Source organism: Thalia democratica, chromosome 4, assembly GCF_965202585.1.
Source record: "Thalia democratica chromosome 4, ktThaDemo2.hap1.1, whole genome shotgun sequence".
Lineage (NCBI taxonomy): Eukaryota > Metazoa > Chordata > Thaliacea > Salpida > Salpidae > Thalia > Thalia democratica.
The window spans coordinates 18,269,760-18,287,317 of NC_139168.1; the positions used below are offsets into that span (position 1 = coordinate 18,269,760).

At 29.8% G+C, this 17,558-nt stretch overlaps 1 protein-coding gene across 1 annotated transcript; it reads left to right on the forward strand.

Moving 5' to 3' along the window:
• Positions 1-973: 973 nt before the first annotated feature.
• LOC145833100 (sushi, von Willebrand factor type A, EGF and pentraxin domain-containing protein 1-like) lies at positions 974-17,250 on the forward strand. The gene is made up of 22 exons (XM_082940300.1): positions 974-983; positions 1,445-1,651; positions 1,926-2,123; positions 2,430-2,636; positions 3,159-3,329; positions 3,909-4,112; positions 4,472-4,669; positions 5,325-5,522; positions 6,466-6,669; positions 7,192-7,280; positions 7,819-7,969; positions 8,213-8,338; positions 8,584-8,769; positions 9,128-9,340; positions 9,827-10,030; positions 10,847-11,044; positions 11,151-11,354; positions 13,338-13,535; positions 13,652-13,735; positions 14,014-14,202; positions 14,467-14,658; positions 17,198-17,250. Exons 1-22 carry the CDS (start codon positions 974-976, stop codon positions 17,248-17,250), a joined length of 3,684 nt encoding a protein of 1,227 aa, XP_082796426.1.
• The last annotated feature ends 308 nt before the right edge of the window (positions 17,251-17,558 follow it).

Below are 17,558 nucleotides of genomic sequence, written 5' to 3' on the forward strand. Positions count from 1 at the left end.
TTAGGATAATTAAAATGACACTTGCTATTAGTTTCGCGAAAATCTATTATGTCATCTCGAGGCCAAATGTGAATCAGTAACTCTAGTTTCTCACGATCGCTATCGATATGAAACGACTTACAGCGCGACTCAAATAATTCGAGTTCCGCGCGAGGTTCCGAAATATTTCGAAGTTGTCTAAATAACTTCGCATTTTCGATTATCTTACGGCGCAATCGATCTTGTTCAGTTTCAAAACATCGAGCGCCGTTTTCTAAATTATAAACATTGTTATTATCTGACAATGATTCAGTCATTAGCGCACGTAACTTGTTTCGTAAAGCGTTCGTGCGACGATTTTCTTTTATTGTCTTAATCCTTAGCTCTAATTCGCTTAGGCTAAGATTTTCTATATCGTCCTGCCTATTACTAAGGTGCGGACTAACTTGTACAATTTCAGCAGCGTTTCTTTGATAAATCGAAGAGTGCGAGTTATCTACGCTTGCTGTATATAAATCGTGCGAGTTTTGTGGATACGAGGAAGCTTCGTTGTTCGCTATCGTTCCTGGTTCGCAATAAATTCTTTCTGGGTGTGCAGAGGCTTCATTGATCGCTTGCACGCCAGAAAATTCTGCCTATTATCTAAGGTATTATATTTTTTTATAGTAATGGGTTCAGACCCGAGGAGGACGCCACTGTGACGATCGCTCGGCTCTTCGGTACTTTGCCTATACGGAGCCGGCGGTCGAGACTTCTCTGTTTCGCTAACAACGGGATCAGGCGCGTTGGCTGACTCAGAGCGAGTAGTCATTTTGACCAATTTCTTTGCAACTTGTTTTGAATTCATGTCGCGCTACTTATCGATTAATACACCGCGAATGAATGGTCAAGTAGTATAAGCTAAAACAACAAAAATGTATAAACACAATTATTTATTAAAAGAACTCACAACGTAAAATATAAAACACCAATAATACTTTATAATCGTAAGTAAATGAACACAAGTATAATATAAGACTAAAACTAGCAAAAAGTAAAACACTGACTTTTATTCTGTATCGTCTATGCGATCAAGAAGCGCACGCGATAAAAAGCGACGTAATCGTTCATGCGTAGTATATATAGTGCTTTAACAACCCCTTTTTCCCAATTCTCTCAATTTATAACAGAGCATGTCTGTTAGACTGCTACAGTATTTTTGATTATCTTTTTTTAAATACATGTTAGTTTTTTTTTTAGTAATACATAGAGTTTTTTAATGCTATTTATTTAATTAAACTTTACTTACCTTTAATATTCTTACAATAAACTAACAATTAGACTTTAATTATATTTTTATAGTCTTATATCTAGTATATATGCTACTTAGTTCTAATATATACACACCTCTAGGTAACTACAAAAAATTAATTTTAAAGACTCTGGGCCTTTTGATTACCATATAACGCTTGAATTTAAAATGTAGACTGCGGAGCTCCTGATAACATAGAAGACGGCCGTTACCGCATCAACCAGTACGAAGAAGTGGTAACCGGATTAGGATCAGTGATTAGGATTCCTCAGCGCGTCACCTACATCTGCACCGAAGGATTCCAAACTCCGCCAGGGTTCGGAACCGTGTCTACGTGTGCGACGTCAGGAAAGTTCAGACCACGCCCCGTCTGTGTGAAAAGTAAGTTTTCCTTGATCATGCTTAAAATTAAGTAAAATCACAGTAGTTTACTACATTCTTAAAAATATATGCTGTGTTTCATTAGTAGTTAGACATCTTTTACTTTTTTTGTAATGGAAAGTTTTATATTTAGATATTACTATTCCTTTCTAGGCATGTTATCTTTTAAACAAAAGTAAGTTTAAATAATTAAGTATTAGGATGCTGTAACTGGTAGATATACAATTATCGCTTCTAGATTATACCTAGAAACTAACGTGATTATTGATTCTAGAATGTCCCTCTCCACCAGAAGGTTCACTATCAACAATGACAGTAGACTACAGTTACCAAGCAGGCGTGTTTTGGAGCGGTACTAAGGTTACTTACACTTGTGTTGAAGGATACTCTTTCAAGTACAACCAACCTGAAGTTCTTACCTGCAGGAAAGATGGCACCTGGAGTCATAAAAGCGCTCCTGAATGCAGACAGAGTTTGTTTTTTGTTATCAATTTTTGACAAAAACTACGTTAAACGCTCTAAACAGCCAGTTTATAGTTTAAAGTTGTACAAATTATATCTATAAAATTTACTTCAAGGAGGTTTTTTAAATCAAGTAGTATATAAGTTTGTTTATTCAAGAAAAGTATGAGATTTTTGTTACCTACTTTTTGTTTCAGTAAGATATTTGAAAAATACTCACAGAAAACAATTTTTAGTATTTCGCTAAAAAATTTAAAAGTTCAAGTTCTGATACTGAACTTGCTTTAAACATTTTATACTTATTAATTTCTAACAGCATGTTCGGTAATTCCACTCGTGAACAACAGCAGACGAGTAGTAGAGTCCTATGAAAGTTCCGACAACGGGATTATTCAGAGCATAGAAATTAGGTATGTGTGTCTTCGCGGGCATGTTTTTAATCGAAAAGAAGACGCTGGTAAAATTTTTCCTTGCACATCAAAGTACGGGTGGAGCTTTACAAGATTACCGCAGTGCGTTAGAGGTAGGTATTGCTGTTTTAAGAAATCATTATAAAAACAATGTTTAGAGTATAACGTTGATCAATTTTAGTTGAAGGTTAGTTTGTAATCAGAATTATTGTTACTTATAGCCTGAAACTAAAACTCATTAAAAAATAAAATAAAGATAACGTAGGTGAAACTATAATCTTTTTTTAGTCTTGACTGACAACCTTAAAAAACGAATTTTGCTTATTTTTGACATTGTTTGTGATGTATGTGATAAAATTGTATTACTCTGATGAGCGTTGTCCAACAACAAGTAGAAAACAATTTATAAATTATGTTTCAATAAGTTACATGGCTTTAAGTCAGAAAACTAAAAAGATTCATTTTTTCCATACATACAACAAACTTGTAATTTTACAGCTAACAATGTTTTACTTATTTTTGGAAGTTAAAATCTAGCTACATAAAAAAACAATAAAAAATTTATTCAAACATATCAAAACCTACCATTCTTGAAGTTAAATGTGCATGGATAACAGTTTTGTTACTTTAAACAGAGTGTGACAAAATACCGTCTGTCGAAAACAGTGCTCCTACAAACGCGCCATCACTGCTCATTCCCGGTACAGTCGTGCCTCATAAATGCTTTGAAAACTTTGTGGAAACGGCAGGCAATATAACTTGCGGATCAGACGGAAAATGGAGACCTACTATGGAGTGCATTCCAGGTAATTTCGCTTGAAATAATTTTTTCAGTAAATAAGAGTTTTTTTCTACCTAATCAGTTGTTTATAGTATAGATTAAACGGGTGCAAGTTATTTCAAAATTTGACTGTTTAACTTCTTTCAACGATTTTTAAAGGGCCATAACTCAAAAAGTAACATACATTTGAAAAATAAAAATCCTATTTTTAGACCTAGTTAACACCTAAAAATACTTTCTTTAGTTTTGCAAAATCTTTTATATTTTTTGAGATATCGCTGAAACAAGTTTAAAATATAGTAACTTTAATTAAATTTTTAAATTCTCTTTAAATATTTTTTTTTCAGTTGACTTTTATTATTACAATCTTATTAATTAGACATACAATCGTTCTTTTGATTTTTTTAATGTATATACTTTTATGAGTTATGGCCTCCTTAACATTTTTTAAGAATTTAATTGTCGGAATTGAAATTGTCATGTAACAAAGTTAAACATACTTTTAATTGCAGCTTAACAGTATAAATTTTTGTATTTTAATTCTTATGAAAATCAAAGAAAATATTTTGTCAAAGTATTTAATTCATTAGAAAAATAAACACAGATTGTGGGTCTTCACCAACCTTTCCACAAACTTATAAGTTGGTAAACTACCGCAACATCAGTAAAGATATCAGCTTAGAAACTTCAGTTGAGTACTTTTGTGAGGAAGACCGTTACATGATGCCTGATCCTAGGGTAACCTCACAAATATTCACGTGCGATACTGGTGGACCTTGGGACATTGCTTCCATTCACTGTTTAAAAAGTGAGACCATAAAGCCTTTAGACCACAGTTTATAAATATTTGTCAAAGATTCAAAACTTTTGAATAGTTTGTTTTATGTAGTCAAACACAGTTTACACTCACAAAGTACAGCTGTATGAATTTATACTCATCTGTTTTTCTTAAAGTAGTGCTTAAAATAACCGGTTCTTGATTTTAAGATTGCTAAAAGTTTGATCTTATAGTTTATAACTGATACAATTTATTTTTTTTTTGGTTAAAAGTGCACTTTATAAAAATAGTCAAATCGTTTTTTACTTTATGAATACCAAATAAAGATCTTAAAATATAACGAAAAATACTTTAATTTTTGCATTAGAACTTCTACAAACTTTTTACAGAGTGCCCGAAAGTAGAAACTTCTAGCAAAGTCATCATGGAGACTTTAAATGTTATCCACGACGATGTATCTTACTTATCCGGCACCGTTTTGAAATTCACATGCCCAGCTGGATACGTCGTTAATAACCCTGAACTTTCTCAGGCAACGTGCACCGACCAAGGTTCATGGAACTCAACTTTACCTACTTGTCACAGAGGTAAGTTTAACTTAAAAACGACTCAAAAACGTAGATGCAAAAGATAATAATTTCAATTTATAATAGAAATTCGTATAACACTGTGTGTTATCTCTTTAAGCTTGTTCAAAACTGGAAGCCATACCAAACGGAAAACTAGTCAGTCATAGCCAAAAACGTAAAGGATTCTACTTGGATGGTGATGTTTTTAATTATATTTGTAATGATGGTTACATTTTTCACTTTGGAACATCAGATGATTACATTTACAAGTGTTTAGATGATGGGAATTACGACAACATTATAACACCTCTCTGCATTACAAGTGAACACATTTTATATGAATATAAACTTTGTAATACATAAAAAATTGATGTACAAGTTATACTTTCAAGTTATCATTATTTTTATTTTATTTGTTCTGAGAGAAAATTTTATTTGAGGTTCCGCAACAAACTTTGTAGCGTTTTCTACGTACGGAAACACTCTAGATTATTTATTTATCTATTTAACTTTATCTTATTCTAGTTATTTTCGTACCGCAATAAAACATCTGACTGAAGCACATTATACTTTGATAAAACTAGCTTAATCTTACAAAGTAAGATTTCATTTGCACCATAACTTTGTCTAACAACTATTTTTCTTTTGCTTAATACACGTCTAATATTTGTAGGATGTCCTTCACCTCTTGAAGAAGAATTTGTAAGCTGGAAAATAGAGTTCAGCTACAAAGAAGACGAGTTTTGGAGTTATACTGAAGTAACCTACAAGTGTAAACCTTCACATAGTTTTCTGTGGGGTGAAAATAAAATGCGAACTTGTGAAATAAATGGAACTTGGGACTTCCAAAATGCTCCCAGATGTGCTCCAAGTAAATTAGAATTAAAAATATTAAGAAAATGTAGCTGATACTCTAAAGGCAAATGTATTTTTTATTTTGCTTTAAAAATAGCATTTAAATAATTTAGACGAAAAATAGTAATGAGTAATGATACAAATAAAAAAAAACAAAAATAATCGTAACTTATTGTATTTCTTAAGTTTTCTTTTTTTATCTCCTTATAACTCTCATTTTAACTTACATATATTACTCTAATAAGTATTATTAAGTGTAGATTTAGTTTTTTTTTATAAAAAATTTTAATGACTTACTATATATTATTTTTAAAATCATATTTGATCTCATTGTTATTATAATCAATATTTTAGAAGATTGAATTTTAGTCTTACGTATTAAAGTTTCAAAAAGTTCTTAGTTAAGGCATACAATCAACTAAATACATTTCAACAAAAATCATTCTAAACTTATACTTCCTTCATATTAATACTAAACTAACTAATTTTGACATTTTTAACAAAAAACAAAAAATAATAATTAATACCCATTAAAAAAAAATTAACAATTAAAGTTATATATTTTCGAGAATTCGGAATAATAGTTAACAAGATAATAACTATCAGAGGTATGATAATTCATAATTATATCATGTTTTGTTTTTGTAAGTATTTCACAAACATAAAAGTTTAGCTTTAATATGGAGAAGTGTTATTAAACATCGCTTTTTTAGAAAAAATTCTAAAAATGAAACAGATCTTTTAAAATAGATACAACCAGTTTCGAGTTACAGTTTAAACCAAAACCTGTGTTATCCCAATAACTTAAATAACCTGTCATCTAAAGTTAAGATTAAACGATCAAGTTAACAGCTTATTTATTAACAACTTATGTAACAGTCTACTGTGCACAGCTTAAAAAGTTATCAGATATTCAATTAAATAGTATATTAAAGGCAAAAAACATTTTCTTTTTTTAGTCTGTGAAGTTCCTCCATATGTTCCAGATGCGAATGTAACTACAATTGAAACTGTAAGGCTTGAAAATGGAGAAGTTGAAGAAAGCACAATTGATTATCACTGTAATCCTGACTATTATCTGGCTAACGAAACTGCAAATGTTCGATTTCAGTGCAGTGTAGAAGCATTTTGGACGCCTAAAAAGCTAATAAGTTGTGTTAAAAGTAAGTTTAATAAGCTTATACAGTTAAACCACTAAATACAGATCATAAACGTTAACTTGATATTTTAATATATTTTGTCACTTATTGTTTACTTGTGCAAACTTAAATAAGCGAAAAATATGCCGTACTTACAATAAATAGTTAATTTTATAATACTCAGAGTGCAATACAATACCAACCATAACAAATGCACATTTTTACAATTTTACTTACCTAAATCAAAGAAGAGACGTTTATTTGAATAGAACAGAAGTTGAATACAAATGCATTGAAAACTTTGTGCCAAAAAAGTTTAAAATGACTTGCATTGAAAATGGTGAATGGACCCCAACTTTTCAGTGTTATCCAGGTTTTTAATTTTGTATCTAATAAAAGTTTCAGTTTAAAATAATCATCTAAGTTATCTTATTATCAATACACAATGTTAGATTAGTTATTTAATACATTTTTAAAACATCTAAATTTTAGTAAATTTAATTTGAAATATTTAGTGAAAAATTTATAACTTTTAAATTTTTACAGATTGTGGTCCATCACCAGATATACCAAACACAGTGAAAAGTTTCGATAGGATAGGTAACGTCGATTCAAATACTACAGTTGAGCAAATGGTTTCTTATACTTGCATACATCCGTACTTTTTACTACCACAGGCTGTAGATACCACTCGTAATTGTGTAGATGGATCCTGGGTCTACAACGACTTTAAGTGTTTACAAAGTTAGTTAAAACAGGTTGTTAATAATGTATGCTTGGTTCTTTCTTGGATCTTTGCGTTTTTAACAAAACTGAAATGAACAAGTTCAGAGTAGTTTTTAGATACTAGTTTGCTAAAAGTTTGTTATTAAAATTAACTTATTTTTGGACGTTATGTGCAATAGTTTAATTTCTTATGAATAAAGCATAAATAATACAAATCAAAGGACTCTTACAAAAAAATAATGTCTTCTTTCTAATCTAAGCATGAACATGCTTGAATCACAAATATTTTTTGCTACTTTTTTATGAAGTTTCTTTAAGTACATAAATTAAATAAATATAGTTTTATAATATATATTTTATCTTAGAATGTGTCTTTATTATTACTTTTTAAATACAGAATGCCAGAAAATTAAATTAAGTGACAAACTAAAGTTTGAAATTATCCAGAAAGTAAGCTATGAGGATGGAACACTTTTTGAAGGTTCGATAATCGAGTTTAGTTGTGAAGACAACTTTATTCTTAGTGATTCAGATAAAACACACGCTGAATGTGTGAATAATGGAGAATGGAACGTAACTGCACCTTACTGTGTAAGAGGTAGGCACTTTTTAAAGTATTATCTAGGAAAACAATCTAACTATGTTTTCAAAAGTTTTTTGTTAGTATTTCATATTTTAGTTCATCTATTATACCTATATACTAAAGCTTTAGGTTTCTTTTGATATTAGTTTTGTTTTAAGTTTATTGAAAATTTAGATTGTGGATATCCTAAAAATATTACAAACGGTTACTTTAAAGTCAATTTGTATTCAATTGTAAACAACACTGAAAATGGTTCAGTGATGAAATTACCTCAAAAAGTCACGTACTACTGTAATAATGGCCACGTCATTTCACCACATTCAACAGCAGTTTTTAACTGCGATGAAAACAGCGGAAGTTTTAATCCTCCAAAATGTGTGACAGGTTTGTTTTTGCCTTTGTATTGTTCTCTAAAACTCATTAAGTATAGAAAATTAAAAATGTGTTAATCAATAAAATTTCAATAACTAAGAACAAAATCTCTCATTTTTTTATATACTGTTTTATAACCAACAAATTATTAATCAACAAATTATTTTTTCTGCTAATGAATATAGTTTAGTACCTTATATACTTTATTTTTAATGAAAAATTTTAAACGATCTAAATAAAGATAACAACTACTTTAGACTGCGGTCCACCACCAAAGAAAGACAATATGACGTATTCAGAAGACAGTGAAAACCCTTACTATTTAAACGGAAGCGTTGTGACTTACTACTGCGTAAACGGGTACGAAATACTCCCCACGGATCAAGACGAAATAGTTTGCGCAGATGGATCTTGGCAGGGAGTTGTAGGAAACTGTTATTCAGGTAGCGCGTTACGCATGTATGCATGATATATGACTTGACAAGCATTTGCGGTATACAGACTGTATGATTATAACTTTTTAAAGGTGTAAGTTTAAGAAAACTTTTTAAGTTTTTTGTTAGTCATAGAAGTACTAATTTGCAAAATCAAAAAGTAAACAACAAAAGGCTTATAAAAGCAATACATAGTGTAATTTATTATTTATAAATTAAATTTACTGCTTTTATTTACAAAAAAAAACTTGATCTTTATTTGAGTGAACAATTTTGAAAAACTTCACTCTATTTGCTTTTTCAATTTTATTTATTAAGTACTTGTTCAACCATTAAAAATATGAAACAATACTTATATTGTTTTCAGTTCACCGCTGCATAGAAGTTCCGTCCGTAACAAACGCCGATTACGAAGTAACGAAATGGATACACGACGGATCGTTGCTGCCAGGTACCGAAGTCAGGTACACCTGCGGGAACAACCTGACCATGATACCTGAAAATTTTGTGGGCAGGATTTGCGAGGAGTTCGGAACGTGGAAGAGTGTGCCTACTACGGCTGTTCCAATGTGTGGAAAAAGTAAAAATATGTTGCGATTTAGCTTAGGAGTAATACCGTTTGTGTTAAAATTCGTTAAGAAAAAGCTATCTCAGATTTATTCAAAACATTTAAATGTAGATCTTTCGTTTATTTAAACTCTTAAAATCATTTATAAAATATTATTTTGTTTTTAATATTTTTCTTAATGGTTTAAAACATAAATAATATTGTAGAACTTTATAAGCTGTCCAAACTATTTTCTAAACAAGCAGACCACCCCTTGTACCTGACATTTTATTTAAGAGAAATTAGTAGTCGTCTTTTTATGAAAATTCAAAACAACTTTTTAGTTGATCTACGCAGCATATAAAATACACTAAAGCTGTACTTTGCTTTTATAATGTCATCGGCTGTAAAAAATAGTTAAACATGAGAATTTAAAAAACTTTGCTGATATATATTTTTTTTTAACTAAGTTTGTATTGAATTTTTAAGCTTTTGTTTTTCAACAACTTTTGTTTATAGTGTGTCATAAACCTGATAACATACCCTACGGAGAACTAGTGAGTATTGACCAGAAACGTAAAGGTTTCTACTTGGAAGGTGATGTTTTTGGTTATGCTTGTACTGATGGCTATATATATCATAATGGAAAATCAAGCGATTATGTTTTCAAGTGTTTAAACAACGGATCTTACAACAAAACTAGAGAACCTATCTGCATTACAAGTTACTAAGTGTTTATATAAATACGACATTTTAATACTTACACCCTATCTGCTGTTACTATTATATTTTCAAGATTTATTAATTATCCTAAAAAACTTAATTATTTCAATCAAATATTAAGGTGGAGTTAGGGTTGTTTTTTTTTAGAATAAATTTTAGTAATAAGCTTTTTTAACTTGAAATGTAAAAATTTGATTTGTAAGAAAAAATAGCAATGATATTAATTTTATCATAAAAAATGTCTTTACCATACACATAACTTCACAAATAATCGCAACTAAATCAAAAGTAGTTTTTTATAATTTAAAGTTAAGTAGTTTATTGTCCTTGAATCATTATTTTACTTACAAGTTAAATATAAATTATAATAAACACTGTTTACAAATACTTAAAAATCAAGACATCTTAAGAAGCAAATTTCGTCTCTCAAGGCAGTTTGATTGTACTACGTTTGACTTCAAACGTTGGTAAAACAGCGTTTATCCTTATACTAAAAAAAATTGTTCCGTTTTATTTCTGGCAATCTATGCACTTTAAAACCTAGTTTTTCTAATTCTATCATAAAAGTTTAAATACTAAACATAATCATTAGTTTTGTAAATGGTTACTTAATTAACTTGCTAGATACTGTTGGTTTAACGGATATTGAGTTAATGGATTTAAAAAATTTAAATTACTTTTAGTTTAACAATCGTTCTGTTAGGTTTTTTTTACTATATGAAACTTACAAATAAGTACGTTCTTAAAACTATACAGCTGATTAATTTTAAAAATATCTGTTATTTATTACCAAGCAACAAGTTTACGTTACAATAGGTTGTCCTTCGCCTCCTACAGGAGATAACTTGAGTTGGAAAATAACATTCAGCCATAAGAAAGACGAGTTTTGGAGTGAAACTGAAATTACTTATAAATGTGCTTCTACGCATAGTTTTTTGTGGGGGGAGAACAAAAAGCGGACGTGTGGATTTAACGGAAGTTGGGACTTTCAAAATGCCCCTAAATGTATTCCACGTTAGTAAAATAAAATGAGTTAACCACTCACTTAACAAAACATTTATATCCATTTTCTTAAAGATAATTATTGTTCGACGTAATTAATATTTTTGTTTTGTTTTAGTTTGTCGTGAACTCGATGACATACTTAACGGAAAATTAAATGCTCTCGACCAAAAAACAATCGGTGTTTACATAAATGGTGATACTTTCAGTTATACTTGTAATGATGGCTATATATTTCATAATGGAACATCAAGTGATTATTTTTACCAATGTTCAGATGACGGATCTTACAACAACACTAAAGAACCTCTCTGCATTACAAGTTAGTTCACATTTTGTACACTTTTAAAAAACTAGTATTTATCTGCTGTTTTGTTGAAATTAACAAAGTTTATAGTTTCTAAAGTTTTATGTTATTACAATCAATTACAGTGTTTGAACTTTTACATTTGACAGTTTTGCTTAAGTTAAGCCTAATATCTTATAACATGTTTACCATATTTAAAACAGATTTTATTATTAACTGATGATCTCTTTTTTGAGTGAAGTATTGTTTTTATAATAAATCTTAAAATATTTGAAGTTATATCATTCTCAGGGTGCGCATCAGGCTTAATCAGGCCAAATTAGGCTAAATCAGTTATTTTGAAAAAAGTTGAAAAACATCAGGCTAAATCTTTTTTTTTATTCAAAAATTTGAGAATCTCATTTTTCAAAGTTCAAATGCTTAAAAAATATTGTTTAAAAAAATTGAGAATTTTTTTAAGGTCAAATTGAGATGTGAACTTATTTCTCAATATAAATGTTGGTATTAAAGACAAAATCAGTCAGTAATTGTAAAAATAAATGCTTAAGTCCTTTTGTTGAATCTCTAAAACTAATTTTAAGAGTCTTCCATGTTTTGTTTTGAATTGATTATGTACGTCATATTAAAATTCATAAAAATTATACAGTTTAGACATTACAGTTTAGTTCAACAACTTAGCTGTTTGTTTGAATTTGTTTACACCAGCTAATATTTTCATAGCTTAGTTGGTTGAACTGTTTTAATTTCTAATTTAAGGCTTTATACCAAATACTTTTTAGATTAAACCTCTTACCAGTTTATTCATACATTTAACTGTTTGTTTATTTACTAAGTTTTGTGGGAGTACAAATTTTAGGTACAATTCATTTTTCTTTACAAGAACAAAATATTAAAGGTTTTTTTTTTAATTTAAGTGTAAGCTTTTTAAGTCTGATAAGAAATCAATAATCACTGTATTTATTTAGAGTTTATGATTTATAACTATGTATCAATTTCAAGTTTAGTCAAAATACTGTAATAAACATTTTGCACTTATTTTAATACTTGTCTAACCTTTCATTTTAAATGTTAATAAAACACTACAATGCACGTCGTTTTATCATAAATTTTCTGGTTATGATGTTTTACTTAATGCTTAACTAAATTGAACCATTGTGCTAAGTAATATATATTACATTTTTACACTAGTAATAGATTAGATATAACACTTATTTTAAAACTTATCACTGATTATTTTATCTTAAGTGTATAGGGGGCGGGGGTCAATCACCCTTTTCATAATTTAGTCTTATTTTATTGAGTTGTAACTAAGCTATGAGTTGCTTTTTGGAGATTTTTAAAGCTCAAAATAATCTTGCCATAAAGCCGTTAAAGTCAGAGACTACAATAGTACTAATCAAGACCCACCATACCCAAAATTACTTCTAAAATGATTTTTTCCTACTTTAAAAAATATCAGGCTTAATCGGTCTCAATCAGGCAAATTAAAAAAAAATTGCGCACACAAACCCTATATTCTCCTAATCGATAAGTTGAGATCATTCATTGTTTTTTTAAAGACACAAATTTTACAAAATTGAGCTATGTCATAAAACAAATAAAAGTACTAGTTTTTTATTCTTTCAAAATGGATAGGTGTCTAACAAACGCGGAACGTCACTCACACATCGAGCGCTAATTTCGCACGTCCTTGCTTTTTCACGGTAGTCATTTTCGCACGAGTCGTTACTATGTACAAGCCTGACGACTCATGTAACATGACACACGTGACATGAAGTTACTCCGTGGGAAAGTGACAATGTTTTGAACTCTTTGTAGTTTAATTCGCTAATAACTTTTCAACTTTGTAAACATTGATTTAGTGGGCTCAAGAGCTATTTGTTTTAGTAAGATTACTGTTAAGTTGGTTTTACAAACTATCTCTTATTTCAATACTAGAGTGCATTGTCGTTAGATGAAATTATGAATTTTACAAGTTAAATTATCACATTGTAATAGGATGCGAATTGCCTCCTGTAGGAGATTACGTCACTTCAGATATAACATTCAGCCATAAAAAAGACGAGTTTTGGAGTGAAACTGAAGTTACCTACAAGTGTGCTCCTTCACACAGTTTTTTGTGGGGTGAAAATAAAACACGGATTTGTGACTTTAATGGAAGCTGGGACTTTCAAAATGCCCCAAAGTGTGCTCCAGGTTAGTGAAAAAACAATAAAAATTAAACATGATAACATAATTAGCAAAAAATTGTCGTTTTTTATTTACTTATGTATTCAAATAGTAAGTTTTGACACATATACACGTATTTTTAGTCTGCGAAGTACCTCCATACATGCTAAACTCGTATACAACTACAAATTCAACTGTAAGGCTTGAAAATGGAACCATGGCAGAAAGTATAGTTGATTATAGCTGTAATACTAATTACTATCTGGTAAACGAAAATGCAAATGTTCGATTTCGTTGTGAACTGGGAGCAACGTGGGAACCTAAAGAACTAATAAGTTGCATTAAAAGTTTGTGTAAAACTTATTTGTAGATTTTAAAAAAGTTTAGATTATTAAAATAAGGTTTTTTCAGTATTCTCAATGCTGTTTTTTTATATAGTTTGTAATTTAGGCGACAATAGTTTCAAATAAACCAAAATTAAACTACCTCAAACGTCAATATTCAGAATGCGATGATATACCAACAGTTAAAAACGCTCAAAATCCCGAAATTTTCAATCCTAATAAAAGAGGAGAGGTTTATTTGAATGGTACTGAAGTTGAGTACACATGCAATGCTGATTTCGTGTCAAATGTGTCCAAATTAACTTGTGATGAAAACGGTCAATGGACGTCAATTTTTCAGTGCTACCCAGGTTTTAATCTCAATGCTTTTAGTTACAATTTAAGTTTGTGAAAAATTTTATACTGCTAAAGATATTTGGTCAATCATTTTATCTAATGTCTTTGTTTTAGGTTCTGTTTCTGAAAAGAAAGTATAATCTAGATGCTATTTAAGTCGGTCAATATTACTAAAGTGTTATATTTTTTACCATGTTTTTATTTTGTAAATTTTCTTGATAATGCTTTGAAAAACTATATCATAACGTAATTGTAAAACTTGCTTGTTTCCAAACCAGTTTGCCCATACCCACCAACCGACGGCCGGGCCACTTACAAGATAATGTACAGCACGGACGACAAATGGATGATTCCTGGCACAAGAGCTGTCTACTCATGCGATGCTCACCACACCCTGGAAGGTTCCGACACGATCACTTGTCAGGACTCAGGCGATTGGGATCGCTCCATACCTCCCGCCTGCACGCCAAGTTAGTTAATGTTTTATTCTGTTTTTTAAGAGTATGGTTAAAAATAACTATATGTTTTTAGTTTTATGTTTTGTTCAAATTTGCTTTCCAAGTCAGTTTAGTTGAGAATAAGCTTCAAATAGTAGTCATTACAACTATTTACAAAAAAAACATTTTTTGTTTTGAAGTTTTATTTTCTTGTTAGATACTAATTATTAAACATTTACATTCATAAATATGCTTAAAGTATAAATTGATACCTAATATTTACAACTTGAAATTATTTCAAGGAATGAAAAAAGGTATGTAGTTATTAAATACGACTCTACTACTATATACTATACTTGGAAGCTGCAAGTGTTTCGGCATGTTGGTATTTGCATGTTGGAATCTGCAGGTGTCTCGGCATGTTGGAATATGCATGTTGGAATTTGCAGGTGTCTCGGCACGGTTTTAATAACCAGCTTACATACTCACCTGGTTTTGCACACGGCAATTAATGAATACAAAATTGTATTTATTTTGCCTTTGTCAATCAAAAAATATCGAGTAGAATTTAAAATATAAATTAGAGAACTGTTGTTATTATTTATTTGAAACTTGTCTTTAAAAAAAAAATTTAATTAAAAAGTTTTTAAAATTTATTCTAATGCATGCATCGACATATAGACAATTGAAGTGAAATAAGTATAATTTCACATAAATGTCCAACATCGACTCCATTCTAAAAAAAAATTATTTTTTTTTAATTTGCAAAGAAAAAAGAAATAAAAATTTACACGTTGTAATAAAGTTTTGTTGCCATTGACAATTAAATAATAAAAACACCAAAATAATTTCAAACTCCAAAATATTATTTTTATCTGCAATATTTACAAGCAATCACTAAAAAACCAAAAGCGAGAATTATCGATACAATTATCTAGGACTAAAAATGCTAAGGCATTGACGCAAAAATAACATACATTTTGTTTAAACAAACCACATAGTATTTTTTATCTTATTGTAAACAACTTGTTATTTAAGTGTTGATACAATAGGCTTATAAACTTGAAATTGTTAAATTAGTTTTTATTTTGAAACATTTACTCTTAAAATACTTAACTCATGCAGTAAAAATTAAAAACTATCAACTTAATTTGTAAATTCAGTAAATATACTTAAGTCATATAAAATGTCTAAAACAAAATAATGAATAAATATTTTTACAAGGATATTTCTATAGTTGAGAGATCTTTGTATCATATGAAAGTTAAACTATATACAACGAACGGTTTTTTTTTTAAGTTTTTTATGTTTAAACAATATTTACACAAATATACACATATAAAGATATATAGTTTTTAAAATTATTTACAAAGTTTAAACTTTGCTTTGTCTTACTGTAGATGTTAATGTTTGACTTTGGTTGATTTGCAGACTATTAATAAATGACTTGGTCGACTTCATTTTATAAGTGCTTTTACTTTTGTTCAAGATATATAGCTGTCATAGATTATTTAATGAAGTTTTTGAACAACAATCGCTTTTCTTCACATACATATATTGTTTTGTTGCTAAATCGAGTTTTTACCTTTCGGGTGGAATAAGTACGCATACATAAGAAGCACTCTTTTTAACTGTTTTATTTCTAGTACAGGAGCACTTAAATCAAGAGTGATTTTCATTGCTGCAAATTAAATGCCTTTATGTCTGTGCGGCTGATAAAAAGCGATTATATTTTTTACGACAAAAACAAGTGCAATGGGAGTTAAAAGTGCTTTCTTTGCGGCTTACATGCGCTCATTGACGGCTTATATGCGATTAGCGACTTTTTAATAATAAAAGCTTTGCGTTAAAATGTTGTACACATTTAGCACAAAATAAAAATATAGATGACAAAAAAACTGCACATACATAAGGAAATTAAGCAATTCTTTATTTTTTTTGCTCGCAATTAAACCACTCGAGAAATAAACACTATCATTTTAATAAAACTTAGTAGACTTTTACCACACGCTTTTACCTTTAATTTTACATTCACTGTCACAACGACCGGTGATTTACACTACCATCATTACTAAAATCAAATAAGCGATCATCGCAAACTATAATTAAGTTCAGTTTTACACGTAAAAAAGCATTGTAGAAATTATTCCGAGTTGTAAGTCTAAAAAATAAATGAATTCTTAAAAAATAACTTAATAAAATAAATTATTTTCTGATCGGATTTAATTGAATCTTTACTTATGTTTGCCTTGTCTTCGAAAGGTTAGTTTTAAGAGCTTTTAGAGGACGCCATTATTGTATACCATATTTATTTATAAGTAATTAATAGGATATAAAAATATCTCTATCTTTATCGGGTATAAATAGGTATAGCAACTTAATTTAGTTATAAAATAAACAACAAAAACTATGTACAATTTATTACTTTCACAAACGAACGATTCAAGATGGTGCGCGACGCTTAAGTTTTCTACACATTAATCTTATACGAACTTCAATATCGATAAAAGTGGAAAATATAATATTTATGAACGTAGAAATCCTTTTAAAATTGTTTCATATCGTACCACAGCTTACGTCTTCGGCCTCGAAGTCTCACGTAAGCTGTTTTACATCGTTCTCTAGTTAACCTCTGCGGCCGCGCAGTCCCAAGCCAACTATTTTGTATCGTACTGCCATTCACGTTTCCGGCCTCGAAGTCTCACGTGAAAAGCTGCAACTACTTCCACGAAGGAAGAGTCGCCTCGTTGAAGCGGCCTAGGTCCGCTCCGTAGGGTAGTTGAGGTATAATAACCTAATTGTAGATGTGCTTCATCGTTTATATACATTTTTACTCTCTCTATGGCAGGTGGCTTGACATGTTGACAGTTGCAGGTAGCTTGACTTGTTAACAGTTGCAGGTGGCTTGACATGTTGACAATTGCATGTGTCTC

Coding starts and splice junctions, on each gene's coding strand:
- LOC145833100 (XM_082940300.1), top strand. Junction 13,736..14,013: donor AAATGGAACCATGGCAGAAA/GTATAGTTGATT, acceptor GTCAATATTCAG/AATGCGATGATATACCAACA. Junction 14,659..17,197: donor ACCTCCCGCCTGCACGCCAA/GTTAGTTAATGT, acceptor ATCGTACCACAG/CTTACGTCTTCGGCCTCGAA.